This window comes from Phascolarctos cinereus, unplaced genomic scaffold (assembly GCF_003287225.1).
Source record: "Phascolarctos cinereus isolate Bilbo 61053 unplaced genomic scaffold, phaCin_HiC Scaffold_4;HRSCAF=312, whole genome shotgun sequence".
NCBI classification, from domain to species: Eukaryota; Metazoa; Chordata; class Mammalia; order Diprotodontia; family Phascolarctidae; genus Phascolarctos; species Phascolarctos cinereus.
In genome coordinates this window covers 155131412-155157166 of record NW_027555847.1, presented here as the reverse complement: position 1 = coordinate 155157166, position 25755 = coordinate 155131412, and the positions used below count along the sequence as shown (strand labels likewise).

Sequence of the window (25755 nt, the reverse complement as noted above, 5' to 3'; positions counted from 1 at the left end):
CTTAGTGCTCTGTCATAAATTCATTCCATGTTCCATGGTTGTGCATTTTCCTGTTTCTTCTCCTGCCTCTCTGACCTCTTCTCATTCTCCATCTCTAGTTTCCCTTCCTCTTCTCACCCCTTAAATTTAAGGGGGTTTTTTCCTTAGATTATTCTTTGGCTGCACTCTTTCCCCTGAGATCATATCCACTCCTTTCGTTTCAATTGTAATATCTAGGAGGACCTATCTCCAGCTCTGGTCTCTCTCCTGAGCTCCAGATGCACAATTCCAATTTCCAATTAGATATTTCCATCTCAGTGACATCTCAAATCCAACATGTACAAAAGCAAATTCATCTTCCCTCAAAAAATGGTTCATCATACTGCCATTTCTAGAAGCAGTTAATGGCACCAATACCCTTAAAAGCACTCAAGCTCAAAATTTCAGAAACACCTTTAACTCCTCCCTCTTTCCACCTCCCAACTTATCCATTATGTCACTAAGTCCTACTGATTCTGACTCAGCAGAATCTTTTGCATGTGTCTCCTCCTCCAGATTCTCAGTGTCACAGCTTAGGTCAGGGTCCCATTATTTCACATATGAATGATACATTAATAATTCTTCATTCACCCTTGACTGTCTGAGCTCCAATCCATCCTATATGTTACTGCCAGATTTAACTCCCTAAAGTACAGTTCTGTTCGTGTCACTACTCCCTCTTATAAACCCATTGCTTATAGAATAAAGTTCTAGCTGTAAGTTTCATGAAGACAGAATCATGTCCTCTCTAAACTTTGCATCTGTCTAACTTTGGAGTATAATGCTCTGCACATCAACAGCACCTTCATAAATATTTATTGAGCTGAACTGAACTGGCATTCAAGACCTTTTATGATCTGGCTCCAAATTACCTTTCTTGTACATTCTACTATGTACCCATCAACAGCCCCCATGCTTCAGTTAAATTGGACTACACTTACTTACCCTGAATATGGCCCCACACTTTTCATGCTTTGGTTGCATTCTTCTTCAAATTCCCTTACTCCTATACCATCTTTACCGATCCAAACCTGTTCATCACTGAGTTCTAATTCAAATGCCCCTTCCTCCAAAAAAACCTTCCCTAATACCTCCAGCCAGAAAGAACCTCTCTTTTCTTTGAACTATCATAGCATTCTGTATTTCTCTTATTTATGTCTCATGGTATTCTCCTCTGTATTATAGTTATTTATGTTCAGGTATTATTTGTCGTACTGGACTGTGAGCTTCATGAGGGTAATGATAACATCTTATTTGTCTTTATATTCAACACAAAACCTAGAATCGTGTCCTGCACATAGGAGGTGTTGATAAAGGATTTGTTGAACAAATGAATTTGTGTAGAAAGGAAACTTATTATTTAAAGGAGCATTGTATTGTATTTTGCAGTGATGCAAAAAATCCTTTTGTACTAAGAATGATAACCCTCTGATTTATCTGTTTTATAAACTTATATTTTCACATTTACATTTATTTATAGCAAACCACATTTGTACATATAACATTATGTGCAACTACTATGATATGAGGTCTCTGCCTCATATCACCCAAGTTTCCCATTCACTTCTGCCCTACTTTGACTAAATGGATATTTCTCAGATGGCTGTTAAATGGTCCACTTGCTTGAACTTCTTTTTCCACATCCTTATGCTTCTGTATTTTTACAAATGCCTCAATACTTCACTCTGTTGACTTAAGTCTCTCTTTCTATGATAACACATGAAGTAGAAGGGAACAGAGACAATGCATTACCCACTGCTGGACATAGGTTGTACCCTGAAATTTTGCCAGGTGCTCCACGATATTGTCTATATCACTCCCTGAAAAGCTACTCAATTTCATGTCCTCCACCTGATGGTATAATGACCTACACACAAATTCCTGTCAAGTAGGGTAGCCAAGCCAGTTCCTTATTTACTAATGAAATGGCTGCAGCCTGAGTATCTGTTCAACCATTTTTAAGAATGAATTGCTCCCCTACAATACCTAAGAGGCTAGATAATGCACCCTACCTACTTTTTAATTCACCCAAAGAAGGTTCATCTGATTCATGTATTTAATGAAGTTTCCCCTGGAGCTGCAAAAAAACTCACAAATTACTTAATCCAATCCAACTATCCTTTCCTTCTTACAACAGAATGCACTCACTATTAGGAATCTGAATCTGTCCACAGTCACAAAGGCGTCACACTCACCATCATCAATTCCAGGACGGCCCATGAAGTGAGCCTGGACCCACTTCTCATCTTTGCCATACTCATTCTTGGCCATTAAGGTGTAGACACCATTGTTCATGTGAGTAGGATTATCCAGCTGAAGGCAGCCATGGTATTCGGTGTGATTGGTAACATGTATTTTAGTACAGATGTACTTAGACTCATTCAGAATGGCCCCTTGATAGAACCACTGCAGCGTCGGTTTGGGGTTTCCTTTCACAGTGAATGGAATGCACCAGTGGTGGTCTGAGGTTGGAGATTCGAGAAATGTGATAGTTGGTGCAACTAAATTGAAAGAGAGAGAGTTAATAGCACCAAAAGCCCTGGAAATATCCTCCCCCTTTTGTGCTCATGCTGGGGGAATTTTCTCATTAATTATTAGAATAGAGTGTGTAATTTACTAGTAATTTTGGAAACCACCAAATTTTTATTGCATCACCATCAAATTTGGGTTAGATTTCCTCAAACAAGTTACAGAAAGAATCCTTTTTACTCCACTCGCAAACCCACACATTGTCTCCATCAGTCTTCTCCTATCCTCCCACCCCATGAACTCATATTAAAAGAGAACTAAGCCTGGAGAGATTGCAAAGGGAATTTAGAACCTGGGAGAGGTTTGACTGACATTTCTTTTTATTTATGATTTACACTCCCCTCAATGTTACCTGGATCTAGTCAAGATAGTGAGCACCAAAATACTGAAAGAAATTATTTCTTGGAAGTTCTGCCATGAACAGAAGTAGGAAGGAAAGCACTGGAAATTCTGCACAAAGTCTAAGAAGACTGTTACACATATACTCAAACACACACACTCTATAAGTATAGTTACAGAAAACAGCATGGCATTATGGACTACACACAGTGGACTTCAAGGTCCTAGACATCAGGGAGTATTTCTTTTGTCTTTGTATACTCAGAGCAAGCTAAGTGCCTGGCACAAAGTAGGTGCTTAATAAGCATTTATTGAATCAAACAGAACACTAGAAAGGACAATGGCATTCATTCACTTCTTTAACAGATGTTTACCGAGCACCTACTGTGCACAAGGCACTATTCTAGGCACCATGGGAGATAACATGATAAATGAAAAATAGTTCTAGCTCTTATGAAGTTTTGAGAAGATAAGACTAAATACAAATGATTATATGGGGGGAGGGAGTGGCTGCTCATGCTTACTCTGATTATGAAGTATAAGAAGTTGATATATCACACTAGCAAAAATGGTTGGTCATTTAAAGCCAGCATGTCATTTGCATAAGTTATAGATTCATGTTGGAATCCCAGAGGTAAAATGACAATAATCTTATTTTCTAAATGTCTATATTCATCTCTAGATCCTGGCAAAATGATTATAGGTTATTTCAAGTCTGATAATAAACTAGTCTAGGAAAAAAATAAGACAAGCATTCTCAGATGACTCCTGAAAATCCAAGTTTCTTGCCCTTATTTAACAGTATGGCCCCATAAAATCTTAAGTGACTCACCCAAGGTCACACAACTAGTGGCAGAGCCAAGGACTGGCATTCATCTGCCTTCTGGTCCAGTGGTCTTTCTACTCATCGTTCTATTTCCTGTAACTATGTCTGCATATACATACACTCAGGTATGCATGTGTATATGCATATATTCATCTACACACATGTACATATTTATGCACATATATACTTATACCTTAAACATGTTAAATTTCAAAAATAAGTCATACTCAGAAGTCCAAAGTTTGACATAGAGACTAACGGACCTCTAAAGTGGAGGTGCGAGGATGTGAAGGTTATCATCTGAAATGAGTCCTCATGTTCTTCTTACTCTACCTAAATCCTAAGCCAGTAGTTCTTAACCTGGAGTGCCTTGATCCATGGTTAGATTTCAGGGGGTCCATGCACTTAGATGGGAAAACAATTACCTCTTTATTTCAATATAATTAGTTACCGTGATAATACTATGTGTTTTATTCATTTGAAAACATTATTCCGAGAAGGGGTCTATAGGCTTACCAGACTGCCAAAGGGTCTCAGGATACAAAAAATAGCTAAAAACTCCTGTCCTAATCCCTAGTAATAATGGGCAAACGATGCTAACAGAATCTTAACTAAAGCATGAGTTACTCACTGAAGAACTCACCATTCAATAATGCCTACATATTTCAGTCCAGGCAACTTTTCATAGAATATAACACCACATAAACATTGAAGAAGAGGCCAATTACTTTTGCTAGCCAGGCAAAAACTCCAGTCACCAGAACTAACCATGTTTGCTGAAGTTTTAAACTCAGAAATTGTGCATCTCATTTTAAGAAAATCCATTGGCAAGAATGTGCCCTTATAAAATAGATCAATTAAAGGGCAATTATTCATTTTTTCAAAGTAGTTCTTCAGCTTACAGAATGATTTGCCATATCTTTCCTTAAAACAATTTTTTCCAATAAGCTTTAGGAATATTACTCTATTTGAAAAAAAATCATTTAATCTCAATACTTTAGGACCATATCTTTTCCATCATACGCAATTCACCTGCAAAAACGAAATTATGGGTCAGTGCCAAAAACTGGCTATCAAAAACCACCTTCCACAAAGAAGATTGAGAGCAGTGCTTTACCTTCCACAAATCTGCTCTTATTCCAGTACGAACCACTTCTACCACCATGCCGAGAGAGTACTGAATGATTAGCTGTATTTTCAGGAAACCTGACTAACAGAACTGAAGGTGAAGAGTTCTCTTCACATGGTCATGGATAAGACTGGCTTCAGATTCAATCAAATTCAAAAAATGTTTGTGAATGCTCCCATAAAAATAAACAATGAGTTCATTACTGGCTGAGCATGGTAGCAATACTGGTTGTCAGAGAACCAAAGCTTGATATTTATTATCCAGCATGGAAATGCCAGCTATGGCTAAGTGTCTACACAAATATGATAACATACATACACATATGTACATATACACAATTAATGTGTATATATGTGAATAATCAATATCCAAATGTAACTAAAAACATCATTATTACTCCCTACTAACTCAGAACTTGAAATAATTTGAACAAAGCAAATAACTTTGAAGAAAAAAAGTAAAATGTTCAAAAAAGGGTAGCATAACTTGGGACTTTCATCTTTATGACACATCATGTAGGATATAAAAATGTTATTTTTAAATAACCTTATTTTATCTATTAAGATAAATGATATCTTCATTCAAAAATACATAATAATTTAATAAAGATACAGAAATTTTGAAAAATATTCCATAGAAAAAAACCTTTTTTCTTATTGGGTAAGACAGGAGTGTACTGGTAAGTGTTTAACAACCAGCTTTCTGAAAAAAAATGTATGCAAGACACATTTTTAAGTTGAGTCTGCATTATCAACATTTTCTCTATAACTTTCTTAAGTCTAGACAATAACAAAACAACAAATCAAGCCTTGATTTGTAGCATTTGCAAATTTCCAACGTGCAAACGCTCACACTAAAAATTTAATAGTAGCCTCTCATGAGTTAACTGTAGCTGGCTCCAGCAAACCCTTGAGACCTATACCTATACCCTAACCAATCCAATTTCAAATTAATGGGTATTCATTGTATCATAAACATACACACACACACACACACACACACACACACACACACACACACACAATTGCCTAAAAATATTCCCAGATATTAACCCGTTTATTGATATCATGGAAACCTTGATTTTTTTTTAGCAATTTGATTATCTGGATTCAAATCATAGATTGTATCAACAAAATGAGGCCAACAGACTCAAAAATATATACTAAAAAGAACAAAAACAATAGGACAAGTCCAAGAGTACAAAAAAGTCCAAGAGAAGGGAAAAAAGGAATCAAAAGATACTTTAAAGAGGATTCGACCAAGTAACAGAAACCAATAAAAGAGAGACATCAAAAAGGAATGGAAGTAAAGGAAACCAGTAACTTCAGTTATGTGCACGCCACAAATTTTGTAGGTTTTGCTAACATACTGGACAACAAATCATTGATTAACAACCTGAGAGCCAAAACAGTAAAGGGAGTTTTGGCCAAGGTTATCTGTTATTGAAAATGTATGCACGTCTATTTACGTACAATGCACCGTGAGGTTGACAGTATCTTGCGCCTCTCCTACTATGTTTTCTGCCACACAAGAGATTTGTTTTCCACTGTCATCAGATGAAATGTTAGTTATCTTTAAGGAGGCTGATGCCTTGCTTGTTTCATTCTACAAACAAATAAACAGAACAACAACAACAAAAACCAATTGTTAGAAATCCCAAAGTGAAATGATTTTGTGTTTCTTCACCTTGTAAAAGCAAGAAAAAAGAAAGTTCCAAAAGCTTCCCTGCCTGAACCTAGCTCAGGGTCATAAAGTAAGGCATAAAAGAGTTACTTTCACCTTTCCAGATGTCACATTCACAGGTGGTACAGCTAAAATGCTCCTTTATTTGCCACTTACCTTTTTCCAAGGAAAAAGACTACAAGGAGTTCCACTCACCTGACTTACGTTGTCACCATGACCTCCCTGTGGATATATAGACTTTGCCATCTATGGGGTGTATGTAAACTAAAATGCAAATCTGCTTGTACCACACAATCTGCACTGGTCTTTCTTGATTAAAAACAGATGGAAAATAAATGTAAGTCAAAACTCACTTTCCATTTCTATTTGTATTCTGGAAAATATTAAATGATGATCAACGGGTTTAATACTATCTCAAGTAGAAATATCATGTGTCTGAATTATTACACAGCTGAATATAAACCTTACCATATGTTTGGAAACCAGATTACCAACTTCCCAGGATACATCAGGAGCTGGATGTCCTGATGTGTTACAAAATAATGTGATGGACTTCCCTTCCTCAACTGTGAGATTGGGCGTGATGAGATTTGCTGATGGCACAACTATAGAACAAGAAGGAAAAACAGTCACATACTTAAATAGTGGAATGCTATGGGGAAACAAAAGCAATAGAATAAACACTCCAATGAATTATCCAGCCCTTTGAAACCAATCATTGATATTTATGTTGAAATACAAAAAGGAGCCAAGTCCAAGAGTGTTATAGATTTAATATGGACAAAAATTACTCTGCCATAATTTTTAAAATTTTCTCTTTTTGTTATTATAAATTTGACCAACATCAACAAACACTAATGTTTCCCAAGACAAAGTATGGGGGTTGGGGGAGAGAAGTACTACAACTGAAGCCATGAATCTCCATTACAAACAACTTCTTTTGTACATTTCAAATTTAGCATGGTAGTTCCAATACTGCCCTGATTATCTATGTTCCTTTCTAAATTCCATTCTGTTCCCTTCTATTTTTTATATTGATGCTTTTTTACTTCTTTCCTTCATTTTTTTTAGAATTACTATCCCCATTTCCCCACTGTCTTTCTAAAAGCCTCCCTCTCCAAAAAAAAGAAAGAAAGCAAGAAAGAAAGAAAGAAAGAAAGCAAGAAAGAAAGAAAGAAAGAAAGAAAGAAAGAAAGAAAGAAAGAAAGAAAGAAGTAGGTCTCTCTTGTAACAAGTAAGTACAGTCACACAAAATACCACCACATGTTGGTCACATTTGAAAATATGTTTTATTCTACACCTAATCAGACCATATTCTCTCTGCCAGGAGGTGAGAAGCGTCATTCATCATAAGTCTTCTGGATGCACAGCTGGATATTGTTTTCCTTTTTCACTGTTTTCCTTTACAATGTTCTAGTCATTCTATAAATTGCTCTCTGGGTTCTGTTCACTTCACTCTGCATCAGTTCATAAAAGTCCTTCCATGTTTCTCAGAATCTTTCTCCTTCATCATTTCTTGAAGTGCAATGATATTTCCTTACATCATATATCATAATTCAGTCGGCCATCCCCCAGCTGAAGTCTGTCTTAGTTTCTGAATATACCTTTTCACAACAACACTTTACAAAGTGCTTGTAAAGACTGTTACAGAATAATACATTTTGCTTATCTGTGCCTCATACTAATATTCACTAATAAAATATATGTTGATTAAATTGCATGTCTCTTCCCTTCTCCTTTCTCCTGTATTTTTTTTCAAGAATATTAAAATCCTGAGGTTCTTTAGAATAAATTTATGGGGGTTGAATTCCTTCATCTGAAAAGTGAGAGCATTTGACTACATCTCTTCCAGCTTAGATATTCCACGATTCTATGGTTCTAAAATAAAACATTTAATGAGAGTTCTCTTCCTTTTACAAGTAATGTTGGGGAAGCTAGTGACAGGATCGGGAAGGAGTTCACTTTTTTTGATTGGCTCCTTGTCAGAGACAAAAGGTCAAGGAGGGAGGAAGTGACGGTGTCCTTGGACTTCTGGCTGGAAGGGCACACTTCCTTGAAATAGGAGAGCCAAGTCCCAACGACAGTCATCTGGGAGTGCTGGCGCCAGGAGGAAGGTGGCTGGAAGAATGTTCTGTTATCGCTGGCTTTTCACTGTGGACTCGATCCTGAGTTGGACAGTGAGGCTGGAGTGGAAGTGGCTGGCAGCACCACAGCAGCAGACAAAAAAGGTGGCTTAGTGTCTGAAGCCTATGGAGGTGATGATTTTTCTCAACTTAAGGAACATAAAGATAGTCATGAGGAAGAAGATGAAGAAAACAGCAGACAACTGGAAGATGATTATCCAGAGACTGAAAAACCTGAGGCTGATGACCTAAAGGAATTTTCAGAACTGGAAAAGAGAGATCCCCAAGAGCTAGTTGCTTCCTTCTCTGAGAGAGTCAGGAACATGTCTCCTAATGAGCTTAAAAATCCCCTAGAGCCTCCTGGCAGATGTTCAAATCACCTCCAGGAAAAGATACAGAAATTGTATGAGCCAAAGACAGTGGAAGAAGTGGATATGGACTACATTATCCAAAAGAAGAAGGAATTTTGAAAGTCCAGCTTCTATGAGAAGCTTATCCAGTATTGTTCAATTGATGAGCTTAGCACCAATTATCCCAAGGATATATTTGACCCCCATGGATGGTCTGAGGACTCCTCCTATGAGACACTAGCTAAAGCACAGAAGATTGAAATGGACAAGTTGGAAAAAGCTAACAAAGAGAGAACAAAAATTGAGTTTGTGACAGGCAGCAAGAAGGGCACCATAACCAATACCACCACAGAAAAAGTAAGTGGGATTCTGCTAATTCACTGACAACAGTAGCACAGCCTACCAACTTTACCACCATAGCTACCCTGCCATACCCTCCTATTGTCATGGTGACAATCAGTGCTAGTGGCTCCAAGACCACAGTCATCTCAGCTATAGGCACCATTATGACAAAATCCAAGCAATGATAAACTTGGTTAGACATGCTTCCTGTTGAGGGACAGAAAATGCTACTGCAGGACCATGCCAAGATTATGACTCCAAGATGTGGAATGCCCCTTGGACATGGTACCCCATGCACTCACTGGACAAAGGCTTTCCAAAGAGCTTTCCATCAACAAGAGACGGGTTTCTGTCTTACCATCCCTGACAAAACATTCTCTTTCTAGTACTAATGAGAGAATCCATAGCCTAGTCACCCAGAAAGACCCTTGTTACCAATTAGGGTATTAGAGACTGCTTATAGCCATGTTAATTTGTCATCCATTGCTCTATTAAAAGTGCTATATCAATATTAAAAAAGAAACCCTTCCACATCTAAAGGGTTTCCAAATCTTGGATGACTGGAGATTACTAATACTGAATATGCTTTTAGTTTCAAGATATTTTTCAGAAATATTAATCATACACCATCTTTTATTTTGCATTTCCATACCAGATTCTACTAAAAGAGAAAGATTTGATGTGACACATGTCTAATCCAATCCAACAAGCATTTATTAAACATCTACTATGCACAAGGCACTGGGGCCACAATGATAAAATAGCGCCTGGCTGCAAGGGGCTTACATTCTATTGGGTAGGTAAATAGATCATTCTATACATGATAATTTAAGCAAGAGGGAGAGTACTCTAACAAATAGGAGAATCAGAAATGGATTCCCCTATAAGGTGGCAGGTGAGCTGAACTTTAAAGGAAACTAGAAAATATTCTGCAGAGGAGGTTGGAGGGGCAGGGCCAGGGGCGAAGGAAGCTATCTATGTAAAGGAACAGAGATGGAAAATAAAATACCAAGTCTGAAGAACAGCAAGAAAGCCACTTTGCTTGGAAAGGAGGATGCACGAAAGAGAGTAATTTTCATTTATCTTGAAAAGTACCAGAGTCAGATTATGAAGGGATTTAAAAGCCCAGTCAGGGAGTTTGCATTTTACCTTACAGGTAAGAGGGAGCCAATGGGGGTTCTCAAACAGGGAAATGACACGGTCAGACTTGTGCTTTAGGAAGATCATTTTGGCAGCTTGAGGACAATATCTGGGAAGGGAAATACTGAAGGCTAGGAGTCTTATTAGGTGGCTATTAGAGTAGTCCAGGCAAGATGCAATGAGGACCTGAACTGAGGTAGTGGTTATGTGAGTACTGTGAAGTCATATGTGAGAGATGCAAGAGAGGTAAAAATAAGATTTGGTAACTATTTCAGGATATGTGGGCTGAGGGAAAGTGAAGGGTCAAGGACAACACCAAGGTTGTACATCTGGGAGCCTGGAAGAATGGTAATGCCTTTAATAGAGATGATAGCTGAATGCATGGGAGATGATGAATGAGATCACTAAGAGAGAAGGAATAGAGAGAGAAAAGAAGAGGGCTCAGAGTAAAACTTTAGGGGAACTCTATGGTTGAGTGGAAGGCTCAGATAGTAATTGAAGAAAAGAAACTGGAGAGTGGGCTAAAGTTAAGAAGGAAGAAAACCTGGAGATTTCAGTGTCACAAAAACCCCAGAGAAGAGATTCTTTCAGAAGATCAGGTATGTCAAATACTACAAGAAGAAGAGAAGAGATGAGGACAGATATTACAAGGAAGAGGCCTGATCTTAACCATTTAACATATCTGGTACAGCACCTAGAAGGAGCAGATACACAGGAGGCCTTACCTACCCCTCAACCTTCCTGCCAAAGCTCCCTTCCCTTTTGTGCTTCTTGGATGAAATCAGACCTCTCGATTCCCATCATTATGCGAGGGAAACTAAAGTCCCTGATGTACTCTTTTCCTTGGGTCCACTCCCCCTTCCTCATAGCAGCAAGTCAGAAAAAACCATTCATACTGCTTGAATAAACAGGGAATCACCCGCTATAAGGCTTCTGGTAGGAAGAACCACCAGGACTGTCCATTGGCCAGGCCACATAGTCATCTGCTTCTAGGACCTAAGGACCCCTGAGACTCATGATCTGCCCTGCAGCTATACCCTTTGTACTTCTATCTGCCTTACAACAAAAATCTTTTACTGTGTTGTCTCCCCCAATTAGAATTCGAGTTCTAGGGGCAGCCAGGTGGCACAGTGAATAGAGCATCAGCCCTAGATTCAGGAGGACGGGAGTTCAAATCTGCCCTCAGACCCATAATACTCCCTAGCTATGTGACTCTTGGCAAGTCACTTAACCCCAAATGCCTCACCAAAAAATTTTTAAAAAAAAAGAATGTGAGCTCCTTAAGAGCAAGGACTCTCTCATTTTTCTATTTGTATATCAAGAACTTAGCATGGATTTGGCATACAGTAAGCACTTAAGGAATGCTTTTTTCATTCACACTTTTCTTTGTGGATCCATTCATTTATATCATGAATAAAGTTGCATCAGCACCCAAAAGGAAAGATATTTAGGGTGCTTGTACCCCAAGTGAACAAGTTCATTTGCAAAAGAAAGCAAGTCATTTCCTACAAGTGCAGAAAATGAAACATTCATTTTTTATGCTTCAAACCTAGCTTTTCTCTTTTAATAGCACTATAATAGCACTATAGTAAGCTGGCATGAACAAATCATTCCATGAACAGACTGAATTTCTATATTATTCAAAATTACAAAAGAGTTATAGGTTATTTAAGTGAAAGTTAAGTCAAAACAAATTTAATAGTATACCAAGTTATAGCAGCCAAGTAAACTACAACTTGAACAGAGAATAAAAACAAATTTAAGGTGTATTCACTCAGATTGCCAGGTCTCACAAAATACTATGATATGACAGTTAAGGAAGACGTGATCCAGAGGCCAGAAAAAAATAATGCAGGCCCAAGGACAATTAATTTATTGTCATTAACATTCATGTGACTTTATCAGATCCTTCTTCTTCACGTTATTATACACTGTAAGCTTTCTATAAAGTGAATATTTGAGAGGATTTTGGGGGTCAAGCCATCACAGTCCACTACTCCGAAGGACTACATCTGGGCATTCCCTCTAAGCATATATATTCCCATTCTTGAATGCTAACTCATCTTGTGTGCCCTCCCATAATTCCACCACAGGCAGTCCATCTAAAGTTCCAGGAGCTTTCCTTGCATTCTCTTCTCATTGGATGAATGACAGTGGAGCCCGGGAGCTACTCAGGAAGCTTTGTTGGCAATGAGCAGATAGAGTTCAGGACCTAGAGTCATGAAGACCAGAGTTCAAATCTGACAGTGTGACCTTGGACGAGTCATTTCACTTGTCTGCCTTGGCTTCCTCAACTGGGGATAGTAATAGCCCCTAGCTCGCAGGGTTGTTGTAAGGATTAAATGAGGCGATATTTGTAAAGTGCTTAGCACAGTGTCTAGCACTTATTATGTACTTTAATAAGTGCTTGTTTCCCTCCTGTCCAGCAGTTCTCCCTCACTCTTACTATGTGACCATCCCATCTTTATTTTTCCAGTCATATAATTTTTTAACGTCATCCTTTTTACAGCAGCTTTCCCAGATAATTCCTTAACTGTAAGATGTTTTAGCTTACTCACACTCACTGTGCATCATAACTTGAATAGCTTTCTAAAAGACTCTGTGCTATATAATATGACTAATTGGCAACAGTTCTACACTAGCTAAGCTATGTCTCCAGTTCAGTTTCTTCCCATTACATGGGGTGAACTTTGCTGGATTCTTCCATTCTTCCTCCTACTAGGGAGAATACAGCACAGTTTACTAGTCTAAAAGATATTTTCATGGGTTCCATATATGCTAACACTGTACTGGGTTCTGTGACACAGTAGAACATATTCTAGCAGGGGTGGTTCTATCTATCAGCATATGGATTCCAAAGCAAAAAGAAGAAATGTCCACACCAGGCTACTGTTTATAAAATGAACAATTCACTTGTCAGCAGAATGGGATCTATTCCTTGAAAACGATATAGCAAAGTTGAGGAAAACCCAGGGAGAAAAAAGTCATACACATAGCATCCTTATTAAGGAACCCTAAAACATAAACTTTAGTTTTGTCTTCAGTCTTGAGCTTCTCCTTTTAAAAGCCCCTAGGCAAGCTTTGCTTTTCCTTTCCAGGCCAAGTCTCAAGCTTGCCATAGCAATGGCGTGACATGCCCACAATCTAGGAATTTGTTTTCTTTTTCTGCAGCTTCCTTTGGTGAGAGGAGGAGCAGGGAGAGAGGAAATGGGAAGGGGACAGGGGAATCTTTGGGCTTGTTTGTTTTATTTTTAATCATGGCAAAATTGTACCATCCTGCCCTTGCAGTTTCCAAAGGAAACTTGATGCAAAGTTGGCAAAGCCTGGATTTTTTAAATGAAAAGTCTTCCACAAATGAGTAAGCATCTGACTCATGCGAAATCTTCAACATTAATTTGCTGGCTTAAGATTCAGTAATGAAAAAAAATCTGTACTTGAAATATCACTCTAAGTTTAATTAGTTCAATAAAAATGAATTGAGAGGCATTAATAAGAAAAGGCAGGACGAATAATTTGCCAGGCACCACTTCCTTGCCTAATAAGATTTGAAACTGGCACAAGTACACAATAAAAACCCAAGCAATTCTTCCCAAGCTTTCTGCTCTTACGGTAACATGATCCCAACAATAATAAGCATCATGGATCTCATCCATTGTACTCCATGAACTTTTACTTCTGGAGATAAAAGTGGACTAGCCTCACAAATAGATACTTTGGTGTTTTCTTTCTTAAGCCCTGGATTTTCCTGCCACATTATACTACTCTTTAAGACCTCATCCAATCCAACAAATATTTATTAAAAATCTACTATGTGCAAGATACTATATTAAATGTTGGGGATGCAAAAAGAGACTAAAAGAGTCCCTGCCATCCAGGAGCTCATTGTATCAAACAACTGTAACAACAATTTACATTTATATGGCACTCAATAATCTGCAAAGTGTTTCCTCACAGCAGCTCTCTGAGCTAAGTGGGGCATGTATTATTGCTCTCATTTTTACAGATAACTGAGGGTCAAAGATTTGCCCAAAGTCATGGAGCTCCTATGTGAAAGTCAGAAATCAAAAATTCTAATTCCAAATCCAGTGCCCTTTCCATTATAGCCCAATGCACACTCCATGTCCAACACAATATAATATGCATACACAACATCCATATCCCAAAATAGGAAAATGTCATTATTTATTATCTCATTATCAATTTATTATAATAATCTTCATCTGTAAAAATGAAGAGAGATGAAGTAGTTATCTAACATTCGAGCTCTCCCATTGATGAAGTATAATCAGAGATAAGGTACTGCAGTGGATAGAGAATCAGCTTCAGGACCTGGAAGACTGGGTTCAACCCTGCCTCTGATACATACTACTTGTATAACCCTGGGCAAGACACTCAATCTTGGCCTCAGTAAAACAATGCAGCTGAATTTTATGACCACTAAAGTCCCTTCCACTTTATTAACTGACAGCTATCATTCCTGATTACCTTTATAAGAATTGGTTTGATGGTAATTCAAGTAAGCCTCTGAAGTTTTGAACTAGTCCTTAATTGCAAAGAAGAGAAAAATATAAAGAAGAAAGGATTTTTTAGAGGAAGAATGCAGATCATGCCCATGAGAGGAAGCATGGTGTAGGCTAATAGAGATTTGTCAAAGTCAAGATTACCACTTAATTCAGGTTTCTGATAATATGCTAAGAGACCCTGAACAAGTCATTTAATCTATTAGTGCTCTAACCAGTAGTGTCAAATTCAATTAGAAACAGGTCCTCTGTAGGCAAAATGAACATTATCTATGTTGTGTTGTATTTTTATTTATTTTGTTACACATTTCCCAACTACATTTTCATCTGGTTAGGGCTGAACCCAGGAATTTTGTGTCCCGTGACAAAACATCTGACATCTATCCTCTAAGCAACCCTCCAAGGCTAAGTTTTAGAAAAGATACCAACCTGCATTGGTAGGGGGCATTTCCCCGCTACAGAGTTCCCTATTCCAGTGAAATAACAAGTCTACTCACCACTACTCCTTTCTCTGTCCTGGATCCATAATCAGACAGATAAATAACTGAAGTTAACAGAACATACATTGCCACATATTTTTTTTAACCTGGTGTCTGTTTCTGCACTAAAATTGGGCTGCTGGATTAGATATCTACTTGCCCCTGCTTGCCATAACATTCATGCGGGGTGCTGTTAAGAAACACAATAGCAGCAGTACTTTGTCCTAAGTAGAGATTATTCCAGAGAGTGTTGTTGGGATAACACTTAACAAGACTTTGGAGAACTGAGAAGAAAAAAACAAAGCTTTCCTTACCTAGGGGAAGGTAAGGACTGTAGCCAGGGAACAGGAGAGCTTCCAGGGGGCACTAAAAATGGGATGATTCTGCTAGGATAAAAATATTCAGGACATAGACATTTGCAAGATTGAGGTAAAAAGGAATACCCAAAATTTATATTCAGCATCCAGAAAAGCTTAAGTGTCCAATGTTGTTGTCTTATGTCCCAGAGCTGAATGGATCAAATGAGATCATATTGGGAAAGTGCTTAGCACAGAGAGTTGACTAACAGCCTGAGAGTTTAATGGACTTGGCTAAGATCAAACAGCCACTCTTTGTAGAGGCACGACTTGAACCTGGTGTTGCTGGGTTCAAGGCTGGATCTCTCTCTGTTGTGGTATGCTGCCTCATTTTGTATTTATTATGTATATGCTCACATGTATTCATGCTGTTTCCTCCATTCTACTGTACATTGTGGGTTAGTGATTAGTGGCTACTTAGAACACTCACTACTAATTCTTCTGCTACAAAAAAAAAGGTGGAGGGGAAAAGTTCCCATTTAATATGAGGGGGCTGGAGAGAGGGGAGGTCCACAAATGTGGAACACTGCATATATTGTCAGGTTTTTTTCCAATGTATCAATTGGTTTTGCTGATTATTTTCCTTTTCTTCCTCTTTTTATTATTTCTTTTAAAATATTCTTTGGTATAAGGGTTGATCCTCTGGAAGGGAAAGGGAGGATACAGAGCAAAATTTAGGCAATGAGAAAACAAAAGATATCAATTAAAATGTATCTTTTTTGTTTTTTAAGGGGAGGGCACTTCTGCTTATTCTAGTCCTCCATATCAACCTAAGAAAGAAGCAGTTCCTAAAATGTAGTGGAACAGAATGGGGTGTAACAAAGTAGGGTTCTTTTGGTGCGGGGGGAGGGGATTAAATAGACTCAAGAATGAGGAGAGCAGACATCTACTCCTCTTGGTTTCTTAAAATGTGATTTTATTATTTTGTTTGAAGTAAACTGCCAAGTTGGAGTATAGAATTGTATTTAAACATAGGCATATAAACATTTTACAAAGGCAAATTATAAATTATTTATTATAATATTATAAAATAATTGTAAATTATTTTGGACAATTTTTAAATTTTGGATTATACATCACTCTGTTCCCTTCCACCCCCATTTTTTTAATTATTTGAGAGAAGGTTCTAATTTTCTAATATCTGTAGTTTTTTTAACCAATAAGAAAGCTGAGGTTCCAACAATCCATATTATTTTAGTTATTAATGTAGCACATCAATTCTCACCCTAGTATTTAATATCAAGTGAGACAGCATGGCGTGGTGGATGGAGATCTGGCCATGAAACCAGGAAGACAGAGGTTAAAGTATATACTCTGACCTATTCTGGCTGTGTGACCTTGGGCAAACATTTTATCACTTAGTACTCTAGGCAACTCTCTGCCCATACATCTCAAAGAAGGTGCCAACTTGCCTTAGAAGAAAGAGTTTCCTCATCAGGGAATTCCTTACAGCAATAAAACCATAGGCTCAATGCCTATCTCTACTTAATACCAAGTCCAAGCTACACTTATTTTTCATCTTGTTGGAACAGTAATGGGACACTGTTCTCTTTGTATTGGCTCCTCATTCCATGTGTAGAAAATTATCAAGAGAAGTTTTGCTATTCTTGGATAATGCCTTTGCTTTTTAATTTCTTAAATAATTTATACAATGCTATCTACAATATGTCTCATCTCCCAACTCCCTAATGCTGGAGCTGGTGTAAAGAACTTAAACAAATAAACATTTGGATCTTTTGCTTCATTCTTATTAAAACCCAGCATTAAAAATACATAACCTCCTTCACCACTCTTCTGACTTCTTGGTATCTCCTTCAGTTTATTTACCTGCAGGAGAGAACTCTACCACTATGGTCCTTCCCACTGCCAGGAATTAAGCCAGAATGTGCTTGATCTATTTAGAATTGGCTGCTAAATACTTGGCTAAAGAAAGGATTGGCTAAGTGTTTCCTGGACTAAGTAAAAAAAAAATAGCAAATTGCCTTTCTGATTCTATTTGTTAGCTTTATATAGAGCTTTCTTAGCTTAAGTGACTAGTTTGATGACAGAAAAAAACAGCCGAGTAACTTCTGAACTGGAAAATTTAGAACATGAGTGTGCTAATAAAAAAAAAGTACTTTATTTGGTGTGCGGTCATCAAAAGCAAAATACAGCAGTAATGTCTATGCTCCTGAACTGCTTGCTTTGTTTAATGTATGCACTGTGACTTCTGTCTCACATTTGGAATGATCTATAAAAGCCTCTGGGGGGCAAATCTTATTTTTTTTTTGCCTGCTATAGACATGATCTTTGAGTATCAACCATAAGTTATCCTTAGCCTAAGAATCTAAGAAAGCAGTATTATTTATACTGATGAGATTTCCACATCAGAATTCACCAAAATAACGTTTCTCATTAGTCTACTATAAATATACTGTAGAAGTGCTCCATTTCCTTGGTACCAGACAAAACAATGACATCTTTTTATGAATGTGCTTAAGAGAAAGTAAGAGGCAACATGGTATAGGGCAGTGGTTCCCAAAGTGTGGTCTGAGAACATCTGAGGTCCCGAAGACCCTGTCAGAGAGCATACAAGGTCAAAACTATTTTCACAATGTTGCTAACATTTTAATTTCTGATATAGTAAATGTTGATAATATAACCGATATAAACAAAAACTTTGGTAGAGGTCCTTAACAATTTTGAAGAGCATAAAGGGTTCTGAGACTAAAAATATGAGACCCACTGGCATAGGGGAAAGAGGCAGGACAATCATCAGGATAATCTGAGTTCAAGTTCCACCCCTGATACTTATTAGCTGCGTGACCCTGAGCAAGTCACTTCAAGTGACCCTGGGCAAATTTCTAAGACCTTAAGTTACAGATGAGTTAAAGGGTGAATTGGAGGTCCTTTCCTGCTCTAAGCCTTATGAACCTATGATGCTCATGACATGCATTAGTGGGGTGAGTTTCCACACTGGAGAATTCCTTATAGTGATGAAAATCAGACTGAGTAAGAGAAAAAGGGAAGGGAAAATAAAAGAAAGCCAGAAGGAACAAGAGAGAGGGAGGGAGGAGTAGAGATGGGTAGAAAGCAGGGGGAAGGAAAACTGGGAGAGAGAGATGGGGAAGGAAAGGAAGAAGGTGGGGCAAATCAAGTTATACTGTCAACCACAGTTTATGGTAAAAGTTGGACTTTAAAACTGAGCTTGAAAAATGCATGTAACCCAAGGGAACCCGTCTCTTGCCTATGCACCTGTGAATAAACTTCTGCTGTCAATAACAGATGCATGTGTACATATGGCCTGTAGAGGCTCAATCCCTAAACACTATAAAGTTTAAGGAATGTGATATAAATAATAGGGAGGCTAAACTGAATTTATAGCTGAGTTTCTCAAGAGGCAGTTTGTTGTTTAAAAAATAACTGTTGTAGATGCACCCACCCACTGAATTATATCCTTACAGTCACTGTGGGGCTATTATAATATAGAGTATAATTCAACTGAGTGTAAAATGTATTTGTGATAAAGGTTGTTTTGATGCCAGAACAGTTACTCCATGTGGAAGATTAATGGCCTTCTTAAATATATTTGTAAACTTCATTTCAGATAACATCATCTTGTACATTATACTGCCCAATGAAGCCTTCTTTTAGGTGGAAGTCCATGGGGCAATCAGGAAGGAAGGAAGGAAGGAAGGAAGAAAGGAAGGAAGAAGGAAGGAGGGAGGGAGGGAGAAAACAAGAATTTGTTAAGTGCCTATTATGTGTCAGGCATTGGAGCTAAGCATTTTATTAATATTACCTCATTCAATCCTTACAACAACTCTGGGTCAGTATGATCCCCATTTTACAATTAAAGAAACTGAGGCAGACAAAACATAAATGGACAATTTTCATTATACAGCATTAAAAAGGTTTTGCACAAACAAAACCCAGGCAGCAAAAATCAGAAGGGAATCAGGTAATGGAAAAAAAAATCTTTGATACAAGTTTCACTAATAAGACTCTCAATTCTAAGATATATAAGGAAACTAAATATATAGGAATGAGAGCTATTCCATAATTAATAAATGATCAAAGAATAAGAAACAGAAGTCTTCAGAGGAAGAAATCTAAGCTTTCAATAGCCATAAAAAATGTTCCAACTCACTAATAATTAGAAAAATGTAAATTGAATTCTCTCCTTACTCTCATCATTTTGGCAAAGTTCACACACACACACACACACACAAAGAGAATGACAAATGAGGAAAGAACTATAGGAAAACAGGCACATTGATACACTGTGGGTAGAGCTGTGAATTGGTATAGCTATTCTGTAATTTGGAAATATGCACTAAATGGTTACTAAATTGTTCATGTCCTTTGACACAGCAATACCATTATTAAATCTAGATATTAAAGAGATCATAGGAAGTGGAATAAGACCAATATGTAAAAAAAATATTTATAGCATCTCTTTTTGTAGTAGCAAAGAATTGAAAACAAAGTGATGTCTATCATTTAGGGAATGACTGAATGTATTATGGTAGATAAATACAATGGAATACTATTGTGCTATGAGAAATGTTAAAGGGGACATTTTCAGAGAAACTTTGGAAGATTTGTATGAACTGATACAGAATGAAGTGAGTAGAACCAGTAGAATAATTTATACAATAATAAGAACAGCATAAAAAAGAAAAAAAACAACCTCTTTGAACTAAGACTGGTCAATAAAGTAACCACCCATGATTACAGATTACTGATGATGAGAGATGCAACCCACCTCCTGATAAAGCAGTGAAGGACTTAGGGTGCAGAATGAGAACTACGTTTTTACCCAATGAGGGAATTTGTTTTTCTTCACTATGCATATTTGTTACAAGGGCTTGGTTTTTTTTTTCTTTTTTTCCTAGCGGAGGAAGTAAGAGAGAAAATTAATTTTTGTTCATCAAAAATAAAATTAATTTTAACAATAAATATTTAAATGAGAAATTTTTAAAAATATAATTGTGACAAAGGTGATGGATTCAGGATGTGGAATGAGAGCTATGATTTTTGGACATTGTCGATTTGTTTTGTTTGAATATGCACATTTATAACAAGGGTGTCATTTTTCTTTTTCTTTTTTTCTTTTTTCAATTAGAGGAGAGAGAGAAAATTGATTTTTGTTCAGTGACAAATTAATTTTAAAAATAAATATTTAAATTGGAAATTTTAAAAATATATACTTGTGAAAAAAACTGGTTGTAAGGACAAATACAAAAAAAGCAAAATGCTTGACTTTGCCATGATGAAAGACTTTAGAGTAAACTTTAGAAGAAAGGTTTCCGATATGAGACAGAAAGAAAGACAAACTCAGAGTCTGGGATAAACACTGCAAAACAGACCTTTGCTGCAGTTTTAAGAGTTTACAATGTGCAAAATGCCAAGCTAGATAGAACTGCTCTGGGATCCACCTCTGTAATCTAACTGGAAATTTCCTGCATGTTAATGTCTGATTTCTTCAGCATAAACGTTTAGTAAATAGAATTTAAATGCACTCACTATAAGTAACCACTGGCCAATTTGTACGGTCTCTTTTTATAGTACCAAAGCTGGAACCTATAAAGCTAAATGAAGACTAGAAACACAAAATAAGACCTAGAACACCCAGACACTAGGCAGACAAAAGAGCCTGCCAAATCACACAGTACATTAAGTTTTATAGAGTTTCCCTCTGACAATTGTGAACACAGGCGTTACTTCTCTATAAATGTGGATGCTAATAATAACAGCTCACATTTCAACAGTGCTTTAAAGCTTGCAAGACATTTTATACATTGTCTCATGTAAGCCTCACAAAAACTCTCCAAAGTAGGTACTACAGATGGTAAACAATCCCTATTTCACAGATGAGGAAATTGAGGTTCCATGACTTGCCCCAAGGTCACATAGTGAAAAAGTGCCAGAGGTAGAATTTAAACCTAGGTCTTCCTCCCTCAAAGCCCATTAGTCTATCATTCTACCTTTCTACCAAACAGCATGACATTCTCACTGATAACTCAAAATATATATTCCTACTGAGACTGGATATGAAGTGTCAAGTGTGCATTTAAGGGCTACAGCATTTCATTTCCACATACAGAAGACCCATCTGGTGTGTGTCATTATTTGCTAATTAATTAAATGGAAATATTTTCTTTCAAATCTAAAACCCTAAATAAGCAGTTCACAAACTTTTTCAATCTCAAGATCTCTTTACATTCTTAAAAATTACTGAAGACTCCAAAGAGTCTTTGTTTGTGAGTTATATCTATTGTTATTCTCCATTATTTGAAATTAAAATGTCTTCATATTGTGATGAAAATAGTTTTGACCCCGCAGACCCCCTGAAAGCCTCTTAAGGAGTCCCACATGTCTCCAGATCACATTTTGAAAACCACTTCCCTAAATTATTAATTTTTTTAGTAGTATCCTGAGATATTCTAGAATTTTAAATACATTCACTGCAATTCTCCCCTGGGCTCATTCGCCTTCCCTGGAGGTTTTTGAAAATAAGAGAGAGAGATTTGTTGGGGGGATTTAACAATTCCCTTCTCTGTAACAAAATGGCCTCTGAATAATAAACATTAAGGAGAATTATACAAACATTTTCACCAGCTTCAAGGCTAAAATCAAATAATGTGAATCTGGAGCAAAATGGGCATCACAATACAGGGGGCTTGGGGGGGGTCAGACAAGGCAGGTTTGAGTATGAACCTAAGTTTTCTCAACTGCCCGAGAGGGATACTACTACTTTTTACGGACAACCTTGTAGGGTCATCGTGAGGATCAAATGTGAGGACCATGTTTGTAAAGCTCTGCCTAACTGTAACTTGTTACATAAATGTAATTCTCTTACCATATTATGCCACATCTCAGGAAACTGGGAATGGAATTCAAATTCCCTCCCTCCTTCCCTCTCAGTAGTGCACGTAGCAAAAACAGTCAGCAAATCGGTAGGAATTAGCTGACACAACACTGAACTTGTCAAATTTTAGTCAACTTCCCTCCACAATTCATCACAGCAGAGAGCAACCACCATGGTAAGGGTCAGAAAATAAGCTGTTGAAAATTAAGGAAAGCTAAGGAGAACTGCCAGGATAAAAATGCCCACTCTTACCCATTAGGAGGAGGTACCCCTGAATGTTAGCATGTGTCAACCCTCTGTCTTCAATCTCTGGCAGAAAAGCCTACAGGAAACTCCCAGAGTTCTGTTCTTTAAGTTCCTTTAGAGAAAAATCATCCCCTCCTTTGGTTTTCATTATAGCCTCAGAGACTAACTAACCCTGGACGTAAACATGCAATGCTGGCTTTATTTTAAAATAAATTTCCCTCCAAAACTCTAATACTGGAGTTCTTAACCTGTGGTTCATGGTGGATAGACTTCAGAAGGCCTGGGAACTTAGATGGGAGGGAAAATTACATATTTATTTTCTCTAATCTCTAGCTGAAATTTAATATTTCTTTCAATTATCTAAAAACTATTTTGAGAGAGGTTCACCAGATTGCCAAAGGGGTCCATGACCCAAAAAATGGTTAAAAACCCCTGTACTAGGACTTGATAAAAACAAACAATTAAATGTTTGTTATTTATTTCCCCAACTTATTTTGTAAGCTTTTTCCTTATGCGAAAAACTTGCTTCTTAAATTTCTCTCTATTTCCCAAGGCACCTAGTATACTAACTTGCATGTACTTTACCTTGAACATTCCACAGGAGTTTACAAATATACAAGTCCCTTTAGAATATAAAATCTTCGCATGTAAAAATATAACCTATTACACTAAATTGTTGAATTTTTTTAAGCTATGTCCCTGAAATACTCAAAGGTTTTAAATTTATTTAATGGAATCTTCCCTGAGATACTTCTCCTTCCCTAGAGATTTTTGAAGATTGGAGAGTCTGATTTCCATATAATATACCATAATGCTCAATAAATATTTGTTCTTCAAGAATGCTAGAATACAAGGACACATATGTGGGTGTGTGTTCATGCATTGTGTGTTCAGGTTCTGCATGTATTGATTTAATTGAACCTCCTTTAAAGGCTCAAAAACTAGGGGTGGGGAACCTGCAGTCTTGAGGCCACATGTGGCCTTCTAGGTCTTGGGTGCGGCCTTTTGACTGAGTCCAAGTTTTGTGGAACAAATCCTTTTATGAAGGGGATTTGTTCTGTGAAGTTTGGATTCAATCAAAGGCCACACTTGAGGACCTAGAGGTCCACATGTGGCCTTGAGGCCACAGGTTCCCCACCCCTGAAAACCATTGAGGTGTGGGGGAAGAGAGACAAGAGGAAGGTGTTCTTTTCTGGTTGTTTAAATGGAAGCTGAATGCTTGGAATAGAAGATTTAAGGTCAACTAAGTAGAAAAAAAAAACCTGGCACTTATAAGAGGTGATTTATGTAAGCCCAGTATCCTATCAGTCAGACACAAGTCATCAAGCACAACTCTCAAGTCTGAGTGCCCAGACTGGATTTACCCATGCTATTCCTTCTGTCACCCAGTGTTCCCTCAGCATGACCTTACACCAACCTCAATATTGTTTTTTGTCCATATTAAATGCCTGGCTATGTTGATGCCAGCTAGTTTCTCTATGAGGCACCAGTAATGCTTAATTTCCTGAACACATCAACATTACACTCTATACATTTTTTAATTGCAGTAATCAAATCTGTCTTCTTTCCTTCTCATATCCAAGGCAGCTAAGCCCAAATGAAAGGCAACTTTAACAAGCACTGAACAGAAAGTTTAGTTACCGCAGTTGGGCATCTTCAGGTCTTTCAGAGCAATCTTCTGGTTGTTCTCATTTGTGCAGTATAAATCCTGAGTCTCTGAAATGGATTTAGTCTCTTGGAATGTCTTAATCCAGAGGATGTCACAAGAGCACTTCAATGGATTGCCCACTAGAGTACTAAAGGAAGAATAAGGAAATTATATCAAGTTTTGTTTTAACTGCACCAGCATTCACAAAACACTGTGTGCTTTAAGTTGGATTGTTTTTCCTTGTCAGTAATTTTTAGAAATTAATGTATTATTTATTTGGAAAAAAGGAATCTGGATATCATAAATAGAAAGAACTAAATCTAAATGTTCAGGAAAAATTTAAAAAGACAAATTATTTCACCAATAATTATCAAACTTCACTATGTGTTAAGCATTCCATCTTGTTGGAAATTAATAAATAACATATAGTGAAAATATCTATCCCACTTCTACCTGCTAAAAAGTATAGCAAATAATATCAAAAAACTCGTGTGAAAAGTGGTCAAAGAAAAAACTAAGAAACAAGTAAGACTCACTAACTTAATCATTACTGTTGTATTTTTGATCATATGTCTGTTGAATGTTGCTAAATTTGGAATATAACACAATTTGCAGACTGTATTATATTTATACAGTGTGTTAGTCTAAGTTTATATCACCCAATTAGCCTGTTTTTCGGAACACATAGTCCCACAGTCACCTAATGTAAGGGAGTTAGAGAAAAATGTAGCATGGAAAAAAATCCAAAGGCAATCACTAGAATTTATTCATTTAATCAATACATATTTATCAATTACTTACTGTAAAAAAAAAAGATTAAACTAGGTATTCTGTTATCTATTCTACAGTACTTTACAAATGTACATGTCCTAGCAGAATGTAATCCCCTTAAGGGCAAGTACTGTTTATGCTGCTTTTTGTGTCCTTGGTGCTAAGCCAATGCCTGGCATGTAATAAGTAATCAATAAATGTTGCTTAATTGATTGATTGTTTAATTATATGGGGAAACAAATCAAATGTGTGAGAAAAATAGAGGCTATGGAAACCAAGTTACTGATCTATATGATCTATACAGAAGGAAGTGAAACCAAGGTTCTAGTCCTAACCTGGCCACTACCCCACCCGTGTGACTGTGGGAAAGTTGCTTCCTCTGTGCTTCAGTTTCCTCATCTAC

General features: G+C 37.2%; 1 protein-coding gene and 1 pseudogene across 4 annotated transcripts in view; one reads left to right on the top strand and one right to left on the bottom strand.

Moving 5' to 3' along the window:
- Positions 1-25755, bottom strand: part of NTRK2 (neurotrophic receptor tyrosine kinase 2) — a 414935-nt gene that overhangs the window by 326453 nt on the left and 62727 nt on the right. For all 4 annotated transcript variants that reach the window (XM_020966953.2, XM_020966954.2, XM_020966955.2 and 1 more), the window contains exons 5-8: positions 24575-24729; positions 6993-7129; positions 6314-6446; positions 2214-2519 (exon numbers count right to left, since the gene is read on the bottom strand). In XM_020966953.2, coding sequence (XP_020822612.1) covers positions 2214-2519; positions 6314-6446; positions 6993-7129; positions 24575-24729 — 731 coding nt within the window. The remainder of the gene's footprint in view (positions 1-2213; positions 2520-6313; positions 6447-6992; positions 7130-24574; positions 24730-25755) is intronic.
- LOC110194541 (SAP30-binding protein pseudogene) lies at positions 8051-9579 on the top strand (annotated as a pseudogene).